At 38.8% G+C, this 22,148-nt stretch overlaps 3 protein-coding genes across 4 annotated transcripts; 2 read left to right on the plus strand and 1 right to left on the minus strand.

Annotated features, from left to right (window-relative positions):
- The first annotated feature begins 235 nt into the window (after positions 1 to 235).
- Positions 236 to 12,748, plus strand: ube3b (ubiquitin protein ligase E3B). Its single transcript, XM_008418716.3, has 27 exons — positions 236 to 716; positions 1,661 to 1,829; positions 1,941 to 2,058; positions 2,395 to 2,454; positions 2,545 to 2,649; positions 2,762 to 2,858; positions 2,952 to 3,037; positions 3,169 to 3,251; positions 3,364 to 3,469; positions 3,551 to 3,671; positions 4,190 to 4,367; positions 4,788 to 4,954; positions 5,044 to 5,211; positions 5,292 to 5,463; positions 5,685 to 5,803; positions 6,544 to 6,658; positions 6,762 to 6,861; positions 6,961 to 7,080; positions 7,172 to 7,348; positions 7,434 to 7,544; positions 7,626 to 7,763; positions 7,871 to 7,936; positions 8,017 to 8,075; positions 8,189 to 8,371; positions 8,500 to 8,611; positions 8,697 to 8,789; positions 9,612 to 12,748. The coding sequence occupies exons 2-27, from the start codon at positions 1,669 to 1,671 to the stop codon at positions 9,801 to 9,803; spliced, it is 3,207 nt and encodes a 1,068-aa protein (XP_008416938.1). The 5' UTR covers positions 236 to 716; positions 1,661 to 1,668; the 3' UTR covers positions 9,804 to 12,748.
- Positions 12,749 to 12,840: 92 nt separating this feature from the next.
- Positions 12,841 to 19,413, plus strand: aldh3b4 (aldehyde dehydrogenase 3 family, member B4). 2 transcript variants are annotated; one of them, XM_008418710.3, is made up of 10 exons: positions 12,841 to 13,105; positions 13,483 to 13,678; positions 14,691 to 14,801; positions 15,050 to 15,170; positions 15,248 to 15,333; positions 16,536 to 16,617; positions 16,692 to 17,081; positions 17,169 to 17,335; positions 18,004 to 18,103; positions 18,194 to 19,413. In XM_008418710.3, the coding sequence occupies exons 1-10, from the start codon at positions 13,053 to 13,055 to the stop codon at positions 18,391 to 18,393; spliced, it is 1,506 nt and encodes a 501-aa protein (XP_008416932.2). In that variant the 5' UTR covers positions 12,841 to 13,052; the 3' UTR covers positions 18,394 to 19,413. The 2 variants fall into 2 exon arrangements, with proteins under 2 accessions (XP_008416932.2, XP_008416935.2); XM_008418713.3 differs by lacking the exons at positions 12,841 to 13,105; positions 13,483 to 13,678 and having other exon boundaries at positions 14,711 to 14,801; positions 14,885 to 15,170.
- On the minus strand, positions 18,499 to 22,062 carry mmab (metabolism of cobalamin associated B). The gene is made up of 9 exons (XM_008418714.3): positions 21,862 to 22,062; positions 21,624 to 21,679; positions 21,067 to 21,160; positions 20,382 to 20,439; positions 20,147 to 20,219; positions 19,973 to 20,070; positions 19,843 to 19,907; positions 18,885 to 18,944; positions 18,499 to 18,780 (listed from the first exon to the last, which is right to left on the minus strand). The coding sequence occupies exons 1-9, from the start codon at positions 21,963 to 21,965 to the stop codon at positions 18,696 to 18,698; spliced, it is 693 nt and encodes a 230-aa protein (XP_008416936.2). The 5' UTR covers positions 21,966 to 22,062; the 3' UTR covers positions 18,499 to 18,695.
- Positions 22,063 to 22,148: the final 86 nt, after the last annotated feature.

Raw genomic sequence — 22,148 nt, forward strand, 5'->3', positions numbered from 1 at the left:
TTTAATTTAATTACAGATAAATCGCTTTACTTTAAACGAGGCTGCGAATGAATAATTTTAATTCGCGTGAAAAATAAATCATGTATCCCACACGTTTCCGTTGATACAGCAAAGTGTAACAGCAAAAACAGTACCATACCCAACGCCCACCTAACACACTGGGCGATAGTTGTATTCCACAAAATAAATTCATACTCGCCGCTACTGTACAAACAGAGTTCGCTTAATAAAAGTTTTTATTTATTTATTTATTAAGGATCTACGCCGAACGCACTTTGCAAAACCGGATAGAAACTACCCGGAGTCGTTTTAATGCGACGCAATGGATTAATGGCTGCAGTCTATGTAGAGATCTCTTCTCATTGTTTACATTTAGAAACGGTGTGTCTTCTGCGTTACAACAAACTGACATCGTTGAAACATCAAAGTCCGCCTCACCACGATGCTAATTAAACCTAACCATGTTTAGAATATATGTTTTATAGTCAGTATCAAACCGACAAGCTGCGGGCTAGCCCTGCGAGCTAACAGTCGCTTCTCCATCTTCACTGAGTCGTTTCTAGCTCCAGAGATGCCAAGTTAGATCTCTGTTTCTGTTTTTTTAATTGGGACTTTCTTCCTTGTTGGATGTTACGGACTGCCAGATGAAGGAGAACGTATAACGAAAGGTGTGCCTGAAGGCCGGACAAAATCTTCTTATCTTCTTAACTTCACAGGTAAGCTCTCCCAAAACAGTATGATCATGTTCAACTTTTCAGGGAGTAACAAGCTCCAAACAGCACAGATGTGGACTTTGACACCTCTAAAAAAAACTGTCATCCTGCTTCATATTAACGGGGTACAGCTGCAACCCAATAACTTGGAATACTGTCAAAAAGTTACATTATTTCAATAAGTAAATTTAAAATTCAAAATCATAAAGATTTGTAACATACAGTTATTTCAAGCGCTAATTTCTGTGTATGTCGATGAGTATGCCTTAAAGTTAATGAAGGCATATCAATATCTTTAGAAAAAAATGAAAATGATATCTATTACTAAAAAGATAGCTCTTTACAGTGTGCAGTATCCAATCATAATAATAGAACGTTTAGTGGAAGGAAAAATTATGATAGAAAGGGATGTCTTGAGAGTACTGTGGAGTAAAACCCACTTAAACGTTTAGAAAAGATTCAAAAGTTGTGCATGCACACCTGGAGTCAGAACTTAAGGAAACAACACCAAGATGTATCCAAGACAAGAGATGTAACTGTTGCAGTGGGTTAAACCATTCCTGAAGCAGAGACATCAGAAATGACTCACCTCTGGTAAGGAGGAAAAAGAACTGACTGTCGCTCAGTGGTCCAAGGTTCATTCTTTGTAAACAATTAGAATTTGTATTGTCTCTCTGTGTAGGTTTTATTGATGAAGAAAAGAGTTTCATTTTTTGAACTGAATTAATAAAATAAATAAGCAATTAAAGGATATTCCAATTTTGGACCTGCATTAGCAATTCTGTCAAAGAAGGGTTTTAAAATTGGTTTTATGTAATATTCAAGTTTAAAAAAAATAACAACAACAAAAAAACCCTTAGACTTTTTGATTTGATTGTAAATTATTTAAATCCCCCCCTTGTAGTTTTATTGAAGTGGAACCAATGGTCTACATTTTTCTTTCCTAGGGTGCATCATGTTTAGTGTCCCTCAAAGCTCCAAGTCCGAGTTCTTGGACAAAGCCAGGCAGGCCAGAGAGGAAAGAAAGGGACACAAAGAGAAGGAGAAAGCAGCAACACAGATCCAGGCTCTGGTGAGGAGATTCCTCTGTCGCTGCAGACTCCAGAAGCAAATCAGGTGACTACAGTTTCAAGAGCTTTGCATTCTTTTTGTATGGTGATAGTCTGAGTTGCATTTTCTTTTAATATGGTTTTCTGAATGGTCCTTTTTTTCTTTTTATCTTACCAGGAAAGAGGTTGATGACTATTTTCAAGTTTCTGAAACGGGGACAACAAAAAGAAATGCACTTTCAATTTTCAAAATTGCTCGAAAATTGCTATTCATATATCGCCTTGAGGATAAGATGGTGAGTTTACTGCTGTCCATTGGTTCATGTCGATCTGTGATGATACATCAGCTTCAATTGCGACAGTTTAAAAATATTGAAAATACGTCACAAATGTAATTATTTATTACATAAAGTCCAGAGGCGCTGCTTGGCACTGTAAAGAATTTAATTGGTAAACTAAATGTACAGCCAAATAAAACTCTGTTAATGCAGTTGTAGCCCTCTTTAAAGTAGTGCAAACATATGAATGTAGTTAAACATAATTTCATAATTTCTAGTCAAAGATGGGTTGCCTCAGTATATCTTATAGATTTGCCTGTGCAACTCCTCCTGATTTTTAATTGCTTCCATCAGAGATTTGAGAAGCTTTGTCGAGCGATTCTGGCCAGCATGGAGGTTGAAAACGAACCTAAAGTGAGTCTGGCTGTGTTGTTATCCATTAGAAATTAATCTTTTTTTTTATCTCACTTTCTTTCAGTGATGTTTCTTCCTTGTGGTTTTCAGGTCTGGTATGTTTCTTTGGCTCTCTCCAAAGACCTCACTATTCCCTGGCTGAAACAGATCAAAGATGTCCTGTGGATCTGCTGTCAGTTACTGAAAAAGCTAAAGGTAATACTTCATCCTGTTTTTAATTATTTAATTATTGCATCCAGTTCGTTCTGTCCTCGCGTTTCAGATGTAGTCGTACAACCAACTGTGTGATTTTTTTTTTTTTTTTCAGCCTGACATACTCCAAGACAACAAGCTGGTTACACTGTACCTCACCATGCTGGTGACCTTCACCGACACGTCGACGTGGCGGATAGTTCGAGGAAAGGGTGAGAGTCGAGTAGAAACAGATCTGCTGTTGCCTGACATGCTTTGTTCGAACGGAAACATAATGAACAACATTTTCCCTGCCGATGTTGCAGGTGAGGCTCTGAGACCTGCTTTGACAAGGATTTGTGAAAATATTATGGGGCATCTAAATCAGAAGGGATTCTACTCAATACTGCAGGTTCACTTTTACTGTTTATTTTTTTATACAGTTTAAACAAGACAGTTGTGTTCAGTTGTCTTTTTTTTATCTTTTTGAAAAAAAAAAAGTATATTTGTTAACTATGAAACTTGTGTTGTATTTGTGTATAGATCCTGTTGACCAATGGTTTGGCCCGGTCTAAACCGTCTCTCTCTAAAGGCACCCTGACTGCTGTTTTCTCTTTGTCTCTGAGGTACATTCTTATTTCAGTTTCTCCGCTTGGATAGAACGCTTTAGTTTTGCCACACATGGATGTCTGTTGTGTTTTATAAACTGGCTTATCAACGAAATCGGATCTTTTACAGGCCAGTCACTGCAGCTCACTTTTCAGACAACCTGCTCCGGTCCTTCCTCCTCCACATCATGTCCGTTCCCGCCGTCGTGTCTCACCTCAGTGTCTTGACTCCAGAGGTAAAAGCCTGTTGTTGTGTCTGCGTCTAATGCCATGAAATGTTAAGACTGTTTTTCTTTACATATACTTTTTCCCAACAGTGCATGGCATTAATCCAGACCCATGACCTCTTGCGGAAGTTCATTTTGTTTCTGAGCCGGGAAGAACAGTGTCTGGACATCTGTGTGTGTCTTGAGGGCAGCCACACACTCTGCTTACTTGGTAAGTGCTTTCAGGTGATTTAGCACTTGGCTTTTTAATTGCTAAAATAGATGTGTGTGCAGGTCCATTTTTGTGAATTGTAGTATAGTCAAAACATTAGTTTAAATAATCCAGGTCAAAAAGTTAAACTGGTATCTTATATATATATATATATATATATATATATATATATATATATATATATATATATATATATATATATATATATATATGGATCATGGATCCTTTGTATTGGTTAAATCCATGCAAAGTGATTTATTTCAAGTGTATTATTATGGATTACATAAAACGGAAACTCAAAATTATGTTTCATGGGAAATTACTGTTATATAAAACCATCGTACTGTACAGTATTGTCTCAGCACTTGGTTGGGGCTCCATGTAGTCTATCTAATGTATATGTATATATGAGTATGTTTAATATGTTTAACCCAATTACTAAGCTAAATTAAGTTTTCAGAGAGAATGCAGTTTATGATTGAGCTGTAGTTAATGTCACTTTCAAATGTACCCAACAGGAAATCTAATCCACTTGGGTTACCTCAATGAGAAAGTCTTAGAAGAAGAGGCCAACCATTTTGTGAAGGACCTGACCGACATGTTGTCATACTGCCAAAGATACGTATCACAGAAGAAGTCCAACCTAACACACTGGCATCCTGTCCTGGGCTGGTTCTCTCAGACTGTGGACTACGGGTCAGTGAGTCTTCATGTGTTTAAGTATAACTTTTAAACCGAGCCAATCAGATCTAGACAAAAAGTCATAGAATAACAAGAAACTTTGCTGTAAAATATTAATAGTTTAGTTTCTAACTTCATCTTTTTTCTCCAAACTTTAAATAAATTGCCAGCCATCAGAAAAAAAAAATATTTGCCAGGTTCTGATGGAAAAATAAAGCTTAAACCTCTAAATTTTTTCTCAATTTTTTTTATGCATGCTGTGTCTTTGATATACAGAGATGTTATAAAATGTGTTAGAAATACCCATACATTTATATTTTTGTTGTTAAAGATTGGTCGCTAATTAATTTTTTTGCTGTATTTGCTTGTTTTCTCTATTGTTCTTGTTGTTTCTTTCATTTTCTGTCTACCTGTCCTTTCTCCTCCTCTGCTCAGTCTGAATGAGTCGATGCCTCTGGTCACGAAGCAGCTTCAGCACTTGTGGGGCGTTTCTGTCATTCGAACTCTCTTCAGTGACGTCCTGTCCAAGAAGCTGGAGAGTCAGGAGTCCACCCCGCCGCCGCCGCAGCCGAGCACGTCTCAGAACAATCTACCCGTTAAGAGTAAGTTACCAAAGTAAAACCCTACACAGTCTCTCAACACGGTGAATTTTCCGTCATTCAGGATGTGATGCGTCTGCATCTTTTAAAAGATCTTTTTAAGAGAGCGTTTCAGAAGTCAGCTTCTGTGAGGAACATCCTGAAACCCGTCGGAGGGAAGCGGGTCGACTCGGCTGAAGTTCAGAAAGTGTGCAGCATCTGCGTGCTCTACCAGACGGCTCTGTCCACGCTGACGCAAATACGCCTCCAGATACTCACCGGTCAGCCACAGAACCCCACACGCTGTGTTCTTGCACGTTTCGTCGTAGGTGATTGGAACTGGCCTGTTCTTTTGCTGCAGGTCTGACGCATCTTGACGACCTTTTACCAAAACTGTGGGCTTTCATCTGTGAGCTCGGTCCTCACGGAGGCCTCAAGCTTTTCATGGAGTGTCTGAACAACGATACAGAGGAGTCGAAGCAGCTCCTGGCTATGCTGATGCTGTTCTGTGACTGCTCTCGTCACCTCATCACGTAAGTTGATCAATTTCCTCTTTTCATGAGCAATCCTTTTATTGCCTGAATTGAATGGGATCCTGTAATGTAGAATTAATTCAAATTGAAACAGGATTTTCCACGACAGTTTTTAAATATAATTTAATTAGTTGGCCTCAGACCTTTTGTAAATCCCCCCTTTATTTTTTATTTTTTGTGATATAAAGCTACATTTAAATAACCAAAATTTTATCTTTCAGAATTTTGGATGACATTGAAGTGTATGAGGAGCAAACATCCTTCAAAATAGAGGAACTCATCACTATCTCCTCTTTTCTGAACACATTTGTGTACAAGATGATTTGGGACGGCATCTTAGGTGAGTCTGTGAACTTCCAGCCAGAACAGCTGTGATGGGAGTTTTTTTTATGTTTTAGGGTTTCTGTCTGGAAAAGCATGGAATTGGATTAAAGTAATTCCCAGATCAGGAATGTTTCTAAAAGAAAATAGAGTATGGAAAAATCTGACTTTTTTTTTCCCTGTGCTATTTTCTAATATTAACATCCTTTTATCTCTGGTCATTCATTCATTCATTCATTCATTCATTCATTCATTCATTCATTCATTCATTCATTCATTCATTCATTCATTCTTTTAGAAATTAGTCAGTCTTATTCTGGACACTGATTTCTTCATTTTTATTAAGTCATTTCTATTACATTTTCTATCTGTGTCTCATGTTTTAAAAATGTTTTTTAAAATAAAAAAAAAAAAGTTTAAATCAACGATAAAACAAACCCTTAGACTAAATATTATGAGAAGAATCAGCCAGAATGAAACATTAACAGAATCAGAAATTAAGTGTGTTATAAGTCAGATAATACATGTTCTCTAATAATTAAGGAAAAGACTAATAATTTTAGTTTTTTCTTTTAGTCTTTTCCTAATAATTAAACACAAGAGTGAATCTTGTTCACTCTAGCGAATGAACAAGATTCTTTATTTATAGGATGGAACAGAATTTAGGTCTGGGAATTAATGCAATTTCAACAACAGTGTGTGCAAACAATGACAACTTTCTTTGAATTTAATCAGCCTTATACTTACTGTTCTTTATAGAAAACGCAAAAGGAGAAAAGCTGGAGCTCTTCCACAGCGTTCACGGTTGGCTGATGGTCTTGTATGAGCGGGACTGCAGGCGCAGGTTCACCCCCGACGACCACTGGCTTCGCAAGTAAATACTCCAAAACTCTTGTCACCTGTCCCAGGCGACGCACTGGCTTTCAGTTTAGAGATTTTCCTCACTGTGATGAACGATCCTGCCGTGTTTCACTCAGGGATCTGAAGCCGAGCTTGTTGTTCCAAGAGCTGGAAAAAGGGAAAAGAAGAGCTCAACTTCTACTGCAGTACATACCACATGTTATCCCACATAAAAATGTGAGTGAAGTAGATTCTCCAGTTACGTGTCCTGCTTAATATTTCTTTTTTTTCTTCTTTTTTTTTGCACAATGATAATTCCCAATGTTCTATTTTCAGAGGGTGCTGCTGTTCAGAAACATTGTCACAAAGGAGAAAGAAAGTTTAGGGTTGGTAGAAACCAGCTCGGCTTCTCCGCACGTCACCCATATTACTATTCGCCGCTCACGGATGCTGGAAGTGTGTAGTAGAGAATATTTTTTTATTTATGTATTTATTACATAATTTTCTGGTTTGTTCCTTAATAACTTCTGGATTTTCCTGCCCGTAGGACGGATACGACCAGCTCCGCAGGTTACCGGTGAACTCCATAAAAGGCGTCATTCGTGTGAAGTTTGTTAATGACCTGGGAGTGGACGAGGCTGGAATTGACCAGGACGGGGTCTTCAAAGAGTTTCTAGAGGAGATCATTAAGAAAGTTTTCAACCCTGCCCTCAACCTGTTCAAGGTAACCCGAAAACAAAGTGGCTCACTTTGATTTGTTTACTTCAAACCACCTGGTTCTGTTTTGATCCACTGCTTATTTCATACAGACTACAAGTGGAAACGAAAGGCTGTATCCCTCGCCCACATCCTACATCCACGAGAATCACTTGCAGCTCTTTGAGTTTGTTGGGAAGATGCTCGGTAAAGCTGTTTATGAGGTAATTTTATCTCCAGAGGTGCTCATTTCTGCCTGTTGCTCCGAGTGACGTGATAATCTGCTGTTTGTTTTGCCTTCTTAGGGCATCGTTGTGGATGTTCCTTTTGCCTCGTTTTTCCTCAGTCAAGTCTTGGGACACCACCACAGCACCTTCTACAGCTCCATAGACGAGCTTCCCTCCCTGGACTCTGAGTTTTACAAAAACCTCACTTCCATTAAGGTTAGGCTGTTACTGCGTTTACATGCAGCCTGGAGGAGTCTGAGCATTTTTGGAACAGTTTTTAAAAGCAAAAACACTCTTATCTTTTTTCTTTTTTTTTTTTTTAGCGCTACGACGGAGACGTGGGAGATCTAGGACTGACATTGTCCTACGATGAAGATGTTATGGGGCAGGTAGATAAATATAAAAATGGAGGCATGTCAGAAATGCGTTTTATCTAATGTATGAAGTTTAAGTCGATGTTTCCTTACAGCTTGTCTGTCATGAGTTGATACCTGGAGGAAAAACTATGCCAGTCACCAATGAAAACAAGTAAGTGAATTAAGATTCCATAGTTAAAAACCCGTGTTGATCCTTTGCGTTTTAAGAAAGTCCTTTGTCGAATCACCGTCACAGCCTGATTTCATCTCTCCTCTCTACCGCAGGATCAGCTACATCCACCTGATGGCTCACTTCCGGATGCACACGCAGATTAAGGAGCAAACGGCGGCTTTCATCCGGGGTTTCCGCAGCATCATTAATCCAGAGTGGCTGCACATGTTTTCCACGCCTGAAGTTCAGCGGCTGATCTCAGGGGATAACGCAGAGATTGATCTAGACGACCTCAAGTAAGTTTTGCCTTTTTTTCTTTACTATTCTTCTGACCCACAAAATATTATTTGACACATTTTTCTAATGTTTTCTTTTCTGTTTATTGAGCCAGTTTAACATACTCTGTTGTTTTCGCCTCTTGCAGGAAACACACCGTCTACTATGGAGGTTTCCATAGCAGCCACCGTGTCATCATCTGGCTTTGGGACATCCTGTCCAGCGACTTTAATGCTGAAGAGAGGGCTATGTTCCTAAAAGTAGGTTTCCTAAAGTTAAATACTTTTTTTACTGCAAATACAAAGTGATTTTACTATTCATTATCTTTCAAATATGTTTTTATAGTTTGTTACCAGCTGCTCAAGGCCTCCTCTTCTAGGCTTTGCTTACCTTAAACCACCTTTTTCCATCCGTTGTGTGGAAGTCTCAGATGATCAGGTAAGAGTGAAAAATAAGTTATTTGTTTCATATGATTATTTTGTGCTGTATCTTTTACAGGTTTGGAATCATGCAATAAAAAAATTGCGTAAATTAGAGATTATGAAAGAAACTCAGAATGGGGTTTGGGGTTTGGAGGAATAGAAATGCTGTTTTTTCTCTGCATCTGTCACCTCTCTGTGCATTTTCTTCTCACCCCACTTTCTCTGAGGTGATATCTATTGTTTCCATTAAGAGTATACAACATGACAGATTAAGGAATATGAAAAAAAAACAACTTTAAAACTTTTCCAGAAAAGAGGAGAAAGTAATAATGCGGTCGCATTAGTGCGGTTGCATCACATGCTGTTTTTATTTTTTCTTTAATTATGTAAAGCACCTTGAAATGCCTTGCTGCTGAAATGTGCTATACAAATAAAATTTGATTGATTGATTGCACATTTAAATTAATACTTTGAAGGAAACTTAAATTACACAACACATTTTGATCAATTTCCTCATTTTACTTTCCTAATGTTCTCCTAATTTCTCAGTGTGAAGATGAAATACTGTACCCGAATTAAAAGGTGCTTTAACTTGCATAATCCACATAATCCATTGTTTTTTTGTTGTTGTTTTTTTTTACAGTTTTTCTTGGAACAGGTTGTTTGTTTTTCAGATTAACTTTACAGGATATGTTGCATTAAAGGAAAAGAAGTTTTGAAATATTTTCTGATAGTCTCATGGTTTTAAGGAAGAAAGAATATACAAACCTAATACTTGTGATGGTCAATCAAAAAAAAAATTTTTTTGGTTTGTACACATTTTATCTGCCACGTCCAGGACACAGGAGACACCCTCGGCAGTGTCCTCAGGGGCTTCTTCACAATTCGAAAGAAGGAGCCCGGGGGTCGACTTCCCACTTCTTCTACGTGTTTCAACCTTCTCAAGCTGCCCAACTACAGCAAGAAGAGCATCCTGCGTGACAAACTGCGTTACGCCATCAGTATGAACACAGGCTTCGAGCTCTCCTAACTCTGCGCTGGGACAATCTGCATAGGACGGATGTGATGAACAACGTGAACTGAGCGGGATGCTCGAGCTGTCTGGCACATTATAGAGCCATCAGCTAAAGGAAGGAGGAGTAATGATGGACGATCGTTTCTCTGGTTGAGCGCTGACGGAGTGAGATCTACTCATTTCTCTCTTCAACGAGGAAGCAGCTCCTGCAACACAGTAAAATTTTAATGTCTCCTCCTAAAAATGAACATTTCATATATTTAATATGATAATACTTAAATATACAGTGGTCTGATCTCAGTTTCTCAGGCTTAACAGAATCATTCTTGGATCCGAGGCCACCGCCGTTTTAAGACGACTGGAAAGCAATACAGATGCAATGCAAGCCATTAGACACGAGGTCTTACTTACATGAGTAAAACCAAACAACCAATCATTGTTAATATGCTGTCAAGTTTGGATTTCATCCGTTGAATCCAGAAACGCATCTCCAAAAAAAAAAAAAAAAATCAGAGGTCTTTATGAGTGTAAAAGACAAATCAGTGTCTTGTGACGAATCTCCAAGAAAAAGAAGTCGTTGTTCGAAGTCGTAACTTGGCATTAATTCCCTTGTGTTGAGTTTTAAAGCAAAGCGTTTGACCCATCCAGCCCGTTGTGTTCTCTGGTTGTCTGAGAGTCAAACATCACCCTGACTTCTGTCCAGAAAGTCGGATCATGCTGTTATTTGATATAAAGATGCCCTCGCTGTAGCATCGCTTACCTTTAAGAGCAGGAAATAAACCGGAAACGATTTGTGGACATTTTTTTTCCCTTCATGCCGGAGTAGACGAGGCTGTGCTAAGTGCTACGTCTCTTTTTGTCGCCCAAGTTTAAAATCATGAAGTGGTTTAGTCTTCTACGTATTTTATACCAGGAAACCATGTTCACTCCATTTCATACTAATGCCGAGTGCCTCATGTCTCACCGTTACCCCATGCTACCCCGTGTCCTGTTGTCGTTCAGCTCTAACCAATTACCACGTTTTGGGAAAAAAAAGCCATAGATATTGGGGCTGTGGTCCTGGACTACTTCTCTGAACGAGAGAGATCTAACTGAAGCAACCATGGAGGCTTTTACTGTAAATCCCTCTGATCTCTGTGGACTTTTCTTCAAGCCATGCGGAAAAGATCTCGCGGTCTGAAGACCTTTTAAAATGATGTCACGGACTGACTCGTCAACCAAATACAACTGCTCAATTGGACGACGTTCCCTTGAAAATGTTGCACTGGTTTTTGCGGGGACATGAAGTTGAATGTGACCTTAATAGCCTGAATATTCCTTGAGACAGGGTTTATTTGCGTTAGACAGTGACAGAAGGGACTGTTTGTCGTCACGGAACAAGAAAAAAGGCAAACCTTCACTCAAAGAGTTGAAGGACAATTGAAAATCTTCTAGGTCTTTAATATGCAAAAACACGTTTTCTGTTATGAATGAGAATAAATATATAGTGTCTAACTACCTAAGCTATGGCCACTAACTTGTGTTTAGATAGTGAACTTGTACAATACTAGTGGAAAGTTTATGTACCCTCATAATCATGAATACTGCTCATTTTGGGGTTTTAAAGACACATTTTCTTACGATGGATTAATCAACAAACAATAATCATTTTTAATAGAATTGAGTGCACAAGTCTGAATTTACCTTTTTGTTTTAGTACAAGTGATAAAAATTGCATCACATGCATAGGTACAGCTTCTTAATTAGTTAAAAGTCCATCAGCTTGTTGCAGAGAATTTAAGTTATTTTTGCAGCCATCAATTAGCTTCTGGTATAACTCTGTCTGGATATTTGAATGCTCTTGTTAGCAGGAGGGCTAACGTACATTTAAACTGGTTGATTTCCTGACTTGGTGTCTGATTGTGGTCATACTCTACAAACTTGCAGTAAGGTTGCCATTCCAGGAGATTAATATCAGTGTAAAAACTTTTAAGTCTCTGACCCTGGTGGTTTCCTGGCAGTTCCCTGGTCCACCCCCATCTATGTTTGGGATGGATGTCCTGTTGGAACACACACTTATGGCCAGGTTTTAAACATCCAGCCTTTGATTTGAGATTAGGTGAATAATTTTGTAGTCTTCCTTCATTATTCTCTCTGCTTGATGCAATGCACCGACAGAAACGAGCCCCGATCATGACGCTGCCACCACCATGTCTGGGTGCCGTTGCAGATTTGAAAGTCTTTCCTTCACTTATACTTTTCTCTGCGACACGCAGAAAAAGTATTTCACCAAATATCAGTGGGGGTGTATATTTACATTTAAGCCTGGATGTAGTTTTTTTTTAACCATGTGTGAATAAGAAAAAACGTTGCAATTTTTTCTGGAAAAAAACAAAAAAACAAAACAACAGTTCAGATGCATCTTATTAAAACCCCAGGCGAATATGGTATTTATGCCTATAATGAGTGAGTAAACTTCTCTCTGGCACAATAATAAACTTGTATCCTTTCTACTAATGAGATTTTTTTTTATTAAATTAAACAGAAAAACTAGTGGAGGATCAAACATCATTTCAAAGCCTTTTTTTATTAGTCTTTATAAGAACTGGAATGGCTCCTAATTAATCGATACACTACAGGGAGGATGTGATGAATGGTGCCTCACACGCTTGTTTGTCTCCTCTGGGGCTCCCCTTGTGTGTTTTTCTACGTGATGTCAAGAGAAGGATTGGTTGTTTCAGAGGTCCGCTGACGTTGGCTTTGAGCAGTCATTCACTCTTTTAGGCTGAGAAGTAACAAACAGCAAGCTAAAATCCTTCCCACCCCTCCTGTTAAAATGTATAATCTTCATGTCTTCAGAGCTGGCTGCACAATAGTGTTGAGTGTTTTTCTTTGTTGTTTTGACAGACTTGTCTACATGTAAAATACTTTTTTAATCCTGTATTGTTGAATCAAGTATTATATAAACCATTTAAATCCTGCACATGCTGTCAGTGATTTTCTTGTCTGCAGCTTAAATAAATGATTGATTAAAAGCACCTGTCTGAGCCACTAAGGCAAACCGTGGGTGGCTGATGGGCTGGCAGGCTGAAGGTTGAGTCCTGGTTCGCCTTTTCTGGGTTTTTCTAAATGCCACACACGGAGGATTATGGTGTGAATGCGCACGCATGAGTCAAACCTTCTCCCCTAAGCTCAGTGGCTTGGTCGTTGCACACCACAGAGGCTCCCTGTGAAGATTTTCCATCCATCAACTGCATTTCTGTCTCGCTGTGAACCTGTAAAATAATGAGCGGCCCCCCTAGTCCATCCCCGACCCGATGGTTCAAAGCCCTACGCAGGTACTGTTTGATTTTTGTTTTTATTGTTTTTTCCTGGAAACGGATAGAAAGTTTAAATATGATCTGTGGCTCAATATTGGTCGGCAGCACTGTTAGTTTTATGCGCATCACCTGATTGGCTGGAGTTGTTAGGGTTTCCTACTATCCTCCCTGCCTGTGGGGGTTTCTCCTGAGCGGGTGCCCAGGCTTAACTTCAAACTGGCCCATTTAAAGACACCAGCGCGGCTGATTTATTTGACCCGAGTGAACATGAGTGGAAAAATCAGGGGTTGATACGTTTGTCAGAGGAATGGTCGTTTAACATGCAGAAGATATAGAGTGTAACGTGATGTGGATTAGAAGTATATCCTGGGAATGTTAACAGTTTGCTGTTCCAGGACGAGGCTGGGAGAACCCTGTTTGAGGACATACCCTCTGGAGTGTGTGGATCTGCTGAGGAGGGCAAGAATCGCCTTTCAGGCTGGACGGACCCTAAAGGAAGGTTTCAGACTGGCCCAGCTGGAGGCTGTGGTGCGGATGCTGGAAGAGCATGAGTGTGACTTTGTGGATGCTCTTGGAAGGGACCTTCATAAGGTACATCACCTGTCATCTTTCCAACTCTCAGTGAGAACAGGCACTGGTTTACTGCTGCATGACAACAAATTAGAACGTCACTGAATGGGTTATTTATTTCACCAATTTAAAAAAAAAAAACATGCAGTTAAATTTGATTATTAGGATTTACAGGTAATGAACATCCCAAATTTTAGTTTCAAGGAAAATAAAAATTATACATAAGTCCATTTACAAAGCAAATTTGTAATACAGAAAATGGTATGTTAAGGCATAAGACTTTAATAAGAACTACTTTCTTGGTTAATAATAACAATGTGCTGACAGACGGAACTAGAGAAAAAGAAAAATGGTTTCTTATCCATAGGTAATACTTGATTGATGAAAGAATGTAGTTATAATAGTGTGTTCTGTTTTTACTTAGAAGTTGAATTTTTCAAGTTTGAAAAAAACAATCCAAGTGTCCCATAGAGGTGAGACTCTGAATTGGAAAGTCAGAACTTTCTCACTAAACCCAACATGTAAATCCAATATGGCTGCCTCGTATCTAAAACGTTCTGATAGCGACCAAAGGAAACGGTGTGCCGGTAGTCCTGATGAATTGTATTCCGTTAAACCTTTCAATGAAATTGTAATTACATTTAATTTGAACCACTCCTGACAGTTAAGTGCGTTGCTAAAGAAGCTGACAGGGAGTTGAACGTTTTGTGTGTTTGTGTGTGTTTGCTTAAAGCACAAGTAAGAGAAATAACTGCAGCCTATAGAGATGATTGTAAAGAAAAGCCCACTTAAGGGTGGAGATTCCCACCAATGGACTAATTCTGGATTCAGTGCTTCAGCCTTATTTTACCAAAATGACCTGAAGTTCATGTTTGAAAATAAATATCACTAAGCATTTAATAAAACTGTGTGAGTTTCATCTTTTAAACCGAATTAATAAAATCAACTAGGTCACTCATATTTTAATCTGAGATGTACCTGCAAATATTGAATTTCTTGCATTTATCTTCCTTTTCCTTTTCATTTCAACCAGCCGCGGTTTGAAACGGTCGTGTTTGAACTGATCATGGTCAAGAACGAGGCGCTTCACGCAATCAGCAACCTGAAGAAGTGGATGGAACCTCAGTCTGTGGAAAAGAATCTGGTGGGAAACCTATTTCTCCAAAACATCTCCGTGGCAAAACAACTGGGATTATTCAAAACTTACACAACCTGAAAACATTCCAGTCTGACTGCCACAAAGGAATCCATTGTACAGAGTCCACTAAAGCAGATTAAAGCTAAATTGCACCGACCTTTTAAGTATTCAGTGAGGGTCGAATCTTTCTTTTATTTTTTCTCCTCTGCTCGTTTGCTCAGCCTGTAAGCCTAACTTTGAAGTTGTTTGTGCAGTCCACCAGCTTGGATGAGTGTTTGGTGATCAGTGAGCCCCTGGGTGTGGTGTTCATCATGGGGACCTGGTGCAGTCCTGTCCAGATGTGCTTGGTGCCTCTGGTTGGAGCCATTGCAGCGGGTGAGCAGCGGCGCCGTCTTGTAACCTCACAGTCCTGCAGAGAATCTGACGCTCACGTAGGAATCTCATTCCTGTAGGAGACTGTGCCGTCATCAGCCCCTCTGAGTACACCGTGCACACGGCAGAGCTTCTGCATCGTCTTATTCCTTTCTACTTGGATAATGTAAGTAAGCGAGCAGAGAGGACTGACGGCTCCAAAGGTCTTTCAGGAAGTTACACAATATGACTTTGCCTCGCCAAAAAGTGCCTGCTGATGATGCAATACGCTGGAAAGTGGATGGAAAAAGTTTGTGGAGCATTTGCTGAGGTTAAAGAACCTTATGAGCTGTAATCCCTGAGCCAAATTGAATTTAAGTGTTAAGTACGCGATAAGCCACTTGCTATTAAATTATTTATGATTTAACGACTTAAATTATTACTGGAGTTTCCAAAGGGAGTCATTTCACCGCTTTACTTTTTTGAGCTTTCAAAATTCTGGGTAATCTGAGGTGCTGGCAGATAACCAAAGAGAAATACAATTTAAAGACACTGTTGTTATGAAAACTGGTGGGATATTTGATAGAGAGGCTGGGTGGGCAAAAATACACTGTTTTTTTTTTTCCTTTTTTAAAACTCTGTATTGTTTTTTTAAAACTCTGTATTGTGTCCGGTGATTTTTTTTTTCTCAAAAGCAAATCGATGTTTTTCATATACATAAACCGAACATACAGTGCTGATGGATTTTCCATCCAGAAATTTAAACTTGTGCATGTAATTCTGTTTTAAAGTTAATTGAAGTTTTTTGGCAAAAATTAAACAAATACATTTCAAATGCATCATTAAAGGCCCACAATAAATGTGACATTCTTTCTTAAGATGAAGGAAAGGAAATATATTTTTAATATAAGTTTAATTTATATACGAGTTGAGTGAAAACAATAAGCTATGTTAAGGTAATCATCTCCCAACAAACAATGTTAAATCAACTAAAGGACATCATACTTACTCATCTGTTTTTATCTTTACTATCCTAACGTCATGGTGACAAATGTTTTGACATCATCTGTGTCTTCATCAGAGTCAGTTATCATTTTTCCACTATTGTTAAATTAAGAGCATATCATTTTTATTTAGTCAGGTAATACGAAAATAAGTTGGCCTGAGAATCATTTGAACAAAATTCACCTCCACTTCTGTTGTCTTGTATAAAATATAACCAATAATAGATACATTATGTAATATGATATATGTTCTAAGCAATATTTTGCTTAGAATATATAAGCAAAATATTAGATAAATAATAATTGTATCGTTAATTTGCTTAACCTTCAGAAAGGATGACATATGCATGAAATGCTCTTATACGAAATTTTTGTTTTCCTCAAGGAATGCTTCCATGTGATTCTTGCAGGCATCAGTGACTTGTCTGAGATTGTGGAGCTTAAATTTGACCATGTTTTCTTTACAGGTAACCACATCCTCACATTTGAATGTGTTTGATGTTTTGAAGCACGATTCAACATGGCTGTCGCTCTTCTTCAGGAAACAGAGAGGATGGAAGCAGGATTGCCGTGGCTGCAGCCCGCACTCTCACTCCCGTCACCCTGATCCTGGGAGGAAAGAACCCGTGCTACGTGGACCAGCACTGTGACATCACCACCACCGTGCAGCGAATTGCATGGGCGCGTTTTCACAACACGGGTCAGAGCATCATGGCACCCAGCTACATCCTCTGCCACACGGATGTCAAGGCGCGGCTGGTGCAGGCCCTGAAATGCTGCCTGATGCAGTTCTACGGCCCCGACCCGAGAGAATCCCGCAGCTTTGGTCGCATGGTCAACCTGGAGATCTTCAACCGTACACGAGAGCTGCTGTGGAGATCTGGGAAGGTGGTTGCTGGTGGGCAGGTGACTGAGGGAGAGAAGTACATTGGTAGGGAAGCTGCATCCTTGACTTTTTGTAAAACACTTCCTACGTATGCATGTACAATGCGATGAGGCTCTTTGCTTGCATTTGAAGCCCCAACAGTTCTGGTAGAAGTGGCAGAATCGGACCCCATCATGCAACAGGAGGTCTTCGGCCCGGTTCTCCCAATACTCACTGTAAATGACGTGGATGAAGCCATTGCTTTTATTAATAAGCAAGAGAAGCCCCTCTGTGTTTATGCATACTCCACCAACAATAAGGTACATCATAACAAGTGGAGATGCAGTGCTGGTCAAAAATTTACATACAGCTATCGCACACGTACATTTTATATTTACTTTTTCTTTAATCCTGCTTTACTATTTCCAAGTCTGGTTTTGATGTTTGAAATAAGTGTCCTAAAGAAATATCCAACTGATCCAAATGGCTGCTTTCTAGTTTTATTTAAGATAATTTTGATGAACTGTAAGGTCGTCTTCACACTGGCAGCAAAACAGCAATACAATTTGAGTTATAAAGGCCTGAAAGCCTCTCACTGACTAATTCAGACATACTTCTTGTAACTGAGGCTAGCAAAGCTCTGCCGTATCCAACCGTAAAATATTTGTCCAGGCGGCATTCTGCTCGGCCATGTTGACAAGTCAATTTTCAATCAGGCTTGAAGTTTGTCACTTTGGAGGAAGTTGTTTTTTTTCCTGCCTACTTGAGGCATTTCTCTTTAAATAGTGACACTCGTGTTTCACCAGTAAGCGATTCTTAGATATTGCTAGGCAATTCCAACAGGACAGCGATCATTAAAACAAGTTCTGCAATGAATTAAACAGGCTGGTGATAAACATGTGGAAAGTCCTGACAATAACTAGGCAAACTATTTCTTCAGTTTCTCAGAGTAAATTGTGATCGTGGGTTGACCTTCTTTGTACCGCAGGTCATTTCCAGACTCATGAGTGAGACCTCCAGTGGAAGCTTCTGCTCTAATGACTGCATCTTTCAGAGCCTGATGGTGGCTTTGCCATTTGGTGGAGTGGGTGAGTGTGTCATGTCACATACAATGACATAAAAAAAAAAAAAGAAAACATAACAGTGTCTTAACGATTCATTGAAACATTTTCTTGAAGGCGCCTGTGGAATGGGGTCCTTCCATGGTCGCTACAGCTTCGATACGTTCTCACACAGAAAAGCGTGCTTGCTTAGAGGGACGCGGTTTGAATGCGTCACGTATCTGCGCTACCCACCCTATGAAGACCGCAATCTGTCTCTAATGACATGGGCTTGCACGCTGTCCCAGAAGAGCCAGGGCTGGTGCCAGATCATGTGACTGTCTCAAATACTCTCATTAACCTGCAAGAGGAGAAACTATAATGGGAAATATCAAAACTAATTCTAATCAGACTTAGAATATAACCAATGTGGAATCAAAAGGTTAATTTAAATTATTTTATGTTTATTTGATGAATTGCTGAGCATATTGTGTGGAATTCTAACTTTTGATGTACATGTACTGCTTAGCTGGTTTATTTTGTCTTGTGTGTGATATTTAAGAAAGAATGCGCTGAACTGAAAGCACAACTGGAATCTATCACTGTAGAAACAAATGCAGACTCTATTTAACAGGTGTGTTCATTCAGGTCTCCTGTAGATCTTCTCCTCTTTGGCTTCCTTCAGGGCTGCATATCTGGCAACTGTGAACAGGTAGTCGCTCAACCTGAATGCAAAAAAAAAAAAAAAAAAAAATGTTTGGACTTTAATCAGATGTTTAATCGGAAAGAAAGGTACGCGTTTTTTAAAGCAGATACTTTAAATACTGACCTATTGAGGAATTTTGCAACATCTGGATCTGCTTCCCCTGAACGCACAATTGGAGCAACACTGTGCAGAAAAACACAGAGCTGTCAGAAAACACAGTGGCAGTGAAACAAGAATAACAAATCGTCTAAATCTCTGTGTCCTGCATGTTTTAGATGTTAGCCTGGTTCAGCACACCTGAATCGAATAAATAGGTTATTGGAGCGCTCCTACAGAGCTTAGCGACCTGCTGAGGAATCACTTTCAGCAATTTAAATTAGCTGTGCTGGAGCAGAGAAACATCTGAAATATGCAGGACATAGGTCCTGGAGGACCTTGGCTGCATAACAACACTTAAACCACAAACAGTTGGGTTTAAACAGCTTGTAAAATGCAAAATACACAAGTGAATGCATTGGGAACGCTATTCTAAAATAAAGATTTATCAAACACGACTCAGAGGGTGAGGAACAATTTACATTATCCTGTTAAAAAAATAACCATCTGTTTTTTTCTCTCACATTTGCTGAATAAAACTGATAAAGTTTGAAAATGTAGGTTTCCTCTTAATTAATTAATTGCATAACCATTGATTTTAAGAAATGAGGAATGGGGTAGCAACCCCTTAGCAATCCTGCTGGTCTGGAACTAAAATGCTGCTCTCTTACTAGATTTGAGGTTATCGTTTTATTAAAATAACCCTTTCAAAAGCATTTCCTTTGTTTTAACATGACATATTTTGTAATTATGATGCATTCAAAATGATCCATGATTTGTGGTAGGAATAGGGGCCTGACACCCACAGTAAAAGAGACATTTACATGGAATCAGTAGCATGCATGTCATAGTCTGGTGGTTTTCTAAACCTAATACTTAGCTTTCTATGTACAGATAAAAATCATGCCAAACACAATGACAGATCTGGTTAAGCGACATTGAACTGATTATTATTTTTATCACAGCTGTGTGTGGTGAAACTGACCTGCGCTCCGCTCTCCGACAGACTGTCCGAGCTAAGTGCAAAGCTGCGCTGCTCTTCCCCCCAGACTGTAAAATACAAATATGAATAATCTAATCATCCAGTATCTACAGAAGCAGAAAAATATGCTTACAGGTAAAATGAAGCTGGTCAGCGGTGGGAGTTCCTCTGTAAAATGATCAATCCATGTTTCCAGATCAGTGATTGGCTGAGGACTGAACTTTGTTCTATCTGGTAAAACAAACAAACAAAAAAATTACATCAGTGATGAAAAATAATGAGATCACAAAAGCCTGCATTTGCATACTTCTATGGATTTCTCTTGCAGATGACCGAGGAGTAGCAATATTGGAGCCCACATCTTGTAAAATACACTGGATCTGCAATAAAATAACACATCTTTAATGAATGCTGATTGCTTGCTCTTTAAATCTAATGAACTTTTTGTGCTGAAACTAACCTGTGCTCTGCCTTCGGTCTGTCAGAAGAGTAGAGTGCAGGCCAGTTTCAGCACATTAATAAATTTGGCGTGAAAATCAAACCTTATCCAGCTGATCTGTGAACGTGTGACCTTTGTCAAGACAAAACTCTCGTGCCAAACTGTAAAGTTGGATACAAAAGTGAGTTAGACAAACTTAAACATTTTCGGCAAATGCACTGATTCATATTTAAATTTAGCTTTTTTTTTAGTTCTTATCCGCAGCTCTGCAAAAGGACATCTTGTATATAATATTTTTCAGCAATCACAACATGTCACCAACTCCACATAAAGTAAGGTTCACTGAAACTGAGATTTATTTTTACCGGACTTATGCATTCCTCCTGTAAGTTGCAGCAATATAATTTTAGTTAATAGTTCTTTGTCTGCATGTTTAGTAGAACCTCACTTATAAGAGAAAAATACTAAAAATATTGGTAGTAACTCTAAATATAAAAACAAATTTTGCAATTCTTTTGTTGAAACGTTACAAGTATCACATTAGTATCCTCTCACCCTGTCAGAAACATTTTCATGGAACATTATTTCCCTTAAAGTTTCATTTGTTTTCTATTTTGGAATTTGCATTTTTATTGAGCTCCGAAGCCGTTCATTAAGATGCATTGCATGCAGGGTTATTTTTCTTTTCTGATAACATAATTTTAAGCCGTTTTTCTACTGTCTGACAAAAGTACTTTAAATATCCATGTGCATACAATGATTTAATAGTGTAATAATACATAATTTACCCTATAGCTGATGACAACTCATCTGTATTTCCCAAAGCTTCGAAAATATGATCTTCCTTTGGCCTCCTTTCTCCAGTGAATGTGCTGGAGAAACCTGCAAATCAGGAATCTAGTCAGTTTTTTTTATTACCTTAAAATATAACCATAAATGTTTGGGATTTTTTTTTTTTTTTTTTTGATAGATCAACACTAAATAGTAGTCATTATAAACATAATAGGAAGCATGTGTTGTTTTCAAATTGTGTTGACATTCTTTATTTGAAGTATAACTGAGATTTGAATAGCTGAGCTCTCATCCCCCGATTGTTTTAAAAAAAATAGACACATTTTTAACAATGTATAATGCGAACATATACACTAATTTAACTGAAAGGGGAATCTGTGTCACAACATTCACATGCTTTTATTTTGCCTATAAGACACAAATACATATGCAGATCATGTGGCTTTCAAACATAAATGTACATAAAGAAAATTACACAAATTTCCCCAGTCCATACTTCAAATATAGTTGAAACCACAGCATTAAGATGTCTTCTTTAATTGAGTTGACTTACCTTTATCTCCAGTTTTGGTGTATATTTTAGGTGACTTGACTTCTTCAGTGGCATAACTGTAGGAGAAAAGAAAATGATGAAGATGATATTGTTTATGAGCAAGAATGAAATCATATGAATGCAATAATGACGCAGAATATAGTTTTAGGGGCTATTTGTTTTGCTGGTGTATAAGTGGCAGGAGTCAGAATAAACAACACTGTAAACATGTGAGCTAACAAGCAGTGCTAAGAAATACCTTCTGTCAGAACACAGTGGTTTAGGTGTCCGATGTTCGCTTATGAGCCTCCTTGTCCGCACAAAACAGCGGAGGAGAGCATGTCTGGTAATAACCGATGTCATAACGAGCTACAAGGTAGCAGCTAAAACTGAACGCTGTTTTGTAACGAAGAGTTTTGTCCCTCAGCCGCGTCCGTAGTTTGTAGGCGTTTCGTTTTCATCGCATGATTGGTCAACTCATCCTGTCGTAGACAGATTTAGGGACACTGATTGGTCGGAAGGAAACGTGTTGAGGCAACTGAAGCG

This window comes from Poecilia reticulata, chromosome 9 (assembly GCF_904066995.2).
Source record: "Poecilia reticulata chromosome 9, P_reticulata-male-v2, whole genome shotgun sequence".
Classification (NCBI taxonomy): domain Eukaryota; kingdom Metazoa; phylum Chordata; class Actinopteri; order Cyprinodontiformes; family Poeciliidae; genus Poecilia; species Poecilia reticulata.

Coding starts and splice junctions, on each gene's coding strand:
- aldh3b4 (XM_008418710.3), top strand. CDS start 13,053: ATGAGCGGCCCCCCTAGTCCATCCCCGACCCGATGGTTCAAAGCCCTA. Junction 15,171..15,247: donor GGTTGGAGCCATTGCAGCGG/GTGAGCAGCGGC, acceptor TCATTCCTGTAG/GAGACTGTGCCGTCATCAGC. Junction 17,336..18,003: donor CATACTCCACCAACAATAAG/GTACATCATAAC, acceptor TTTGTACCGCAG/GTCATTTCCAGACTCATGAG.
- ube3b (XM_008418716.3), top strand. CDS start 1,669: ATGTTTAGTGTCCCTCAAAGCTCCAAGTCCGAGTTCTTGGACAAAGCC. Junction 4,368..4,787: donor TCTCAGACTGTGGACTACGG/GTCAGTGAGTCT, acceptor TCCTCTGCTCAG/TCTGAATGAGTCGATGCCTC. Junction 8,372..8,499: donor ATTGATCTAGACGACCTCAA/GTAAGTTTTGCC, acceptor CGCCTCTTGCAG/GAAACACACCGTCTACTATG.
- mmab (XM_008418714.3), bottom strand. CDS start 21,965: ATGACATCGGTTATTACCAGACATGCTCTCCTCCGCTGTTTTGTGCGG. Junction 20,220..20,381: donor TCACAGATCAGCTGGATAAG/GTTTGATTTTCA, acceptor ATTTTATTGCAG/ATCCAGTGTATTTTACAAGA. Junction 18,781..18,884: donor GTTGCAAAATTCCTCAATAG/GTCAGTATTTAA, acceptor TTTTGCATTCAG/GTTGAGCGACTACCTGTTCA.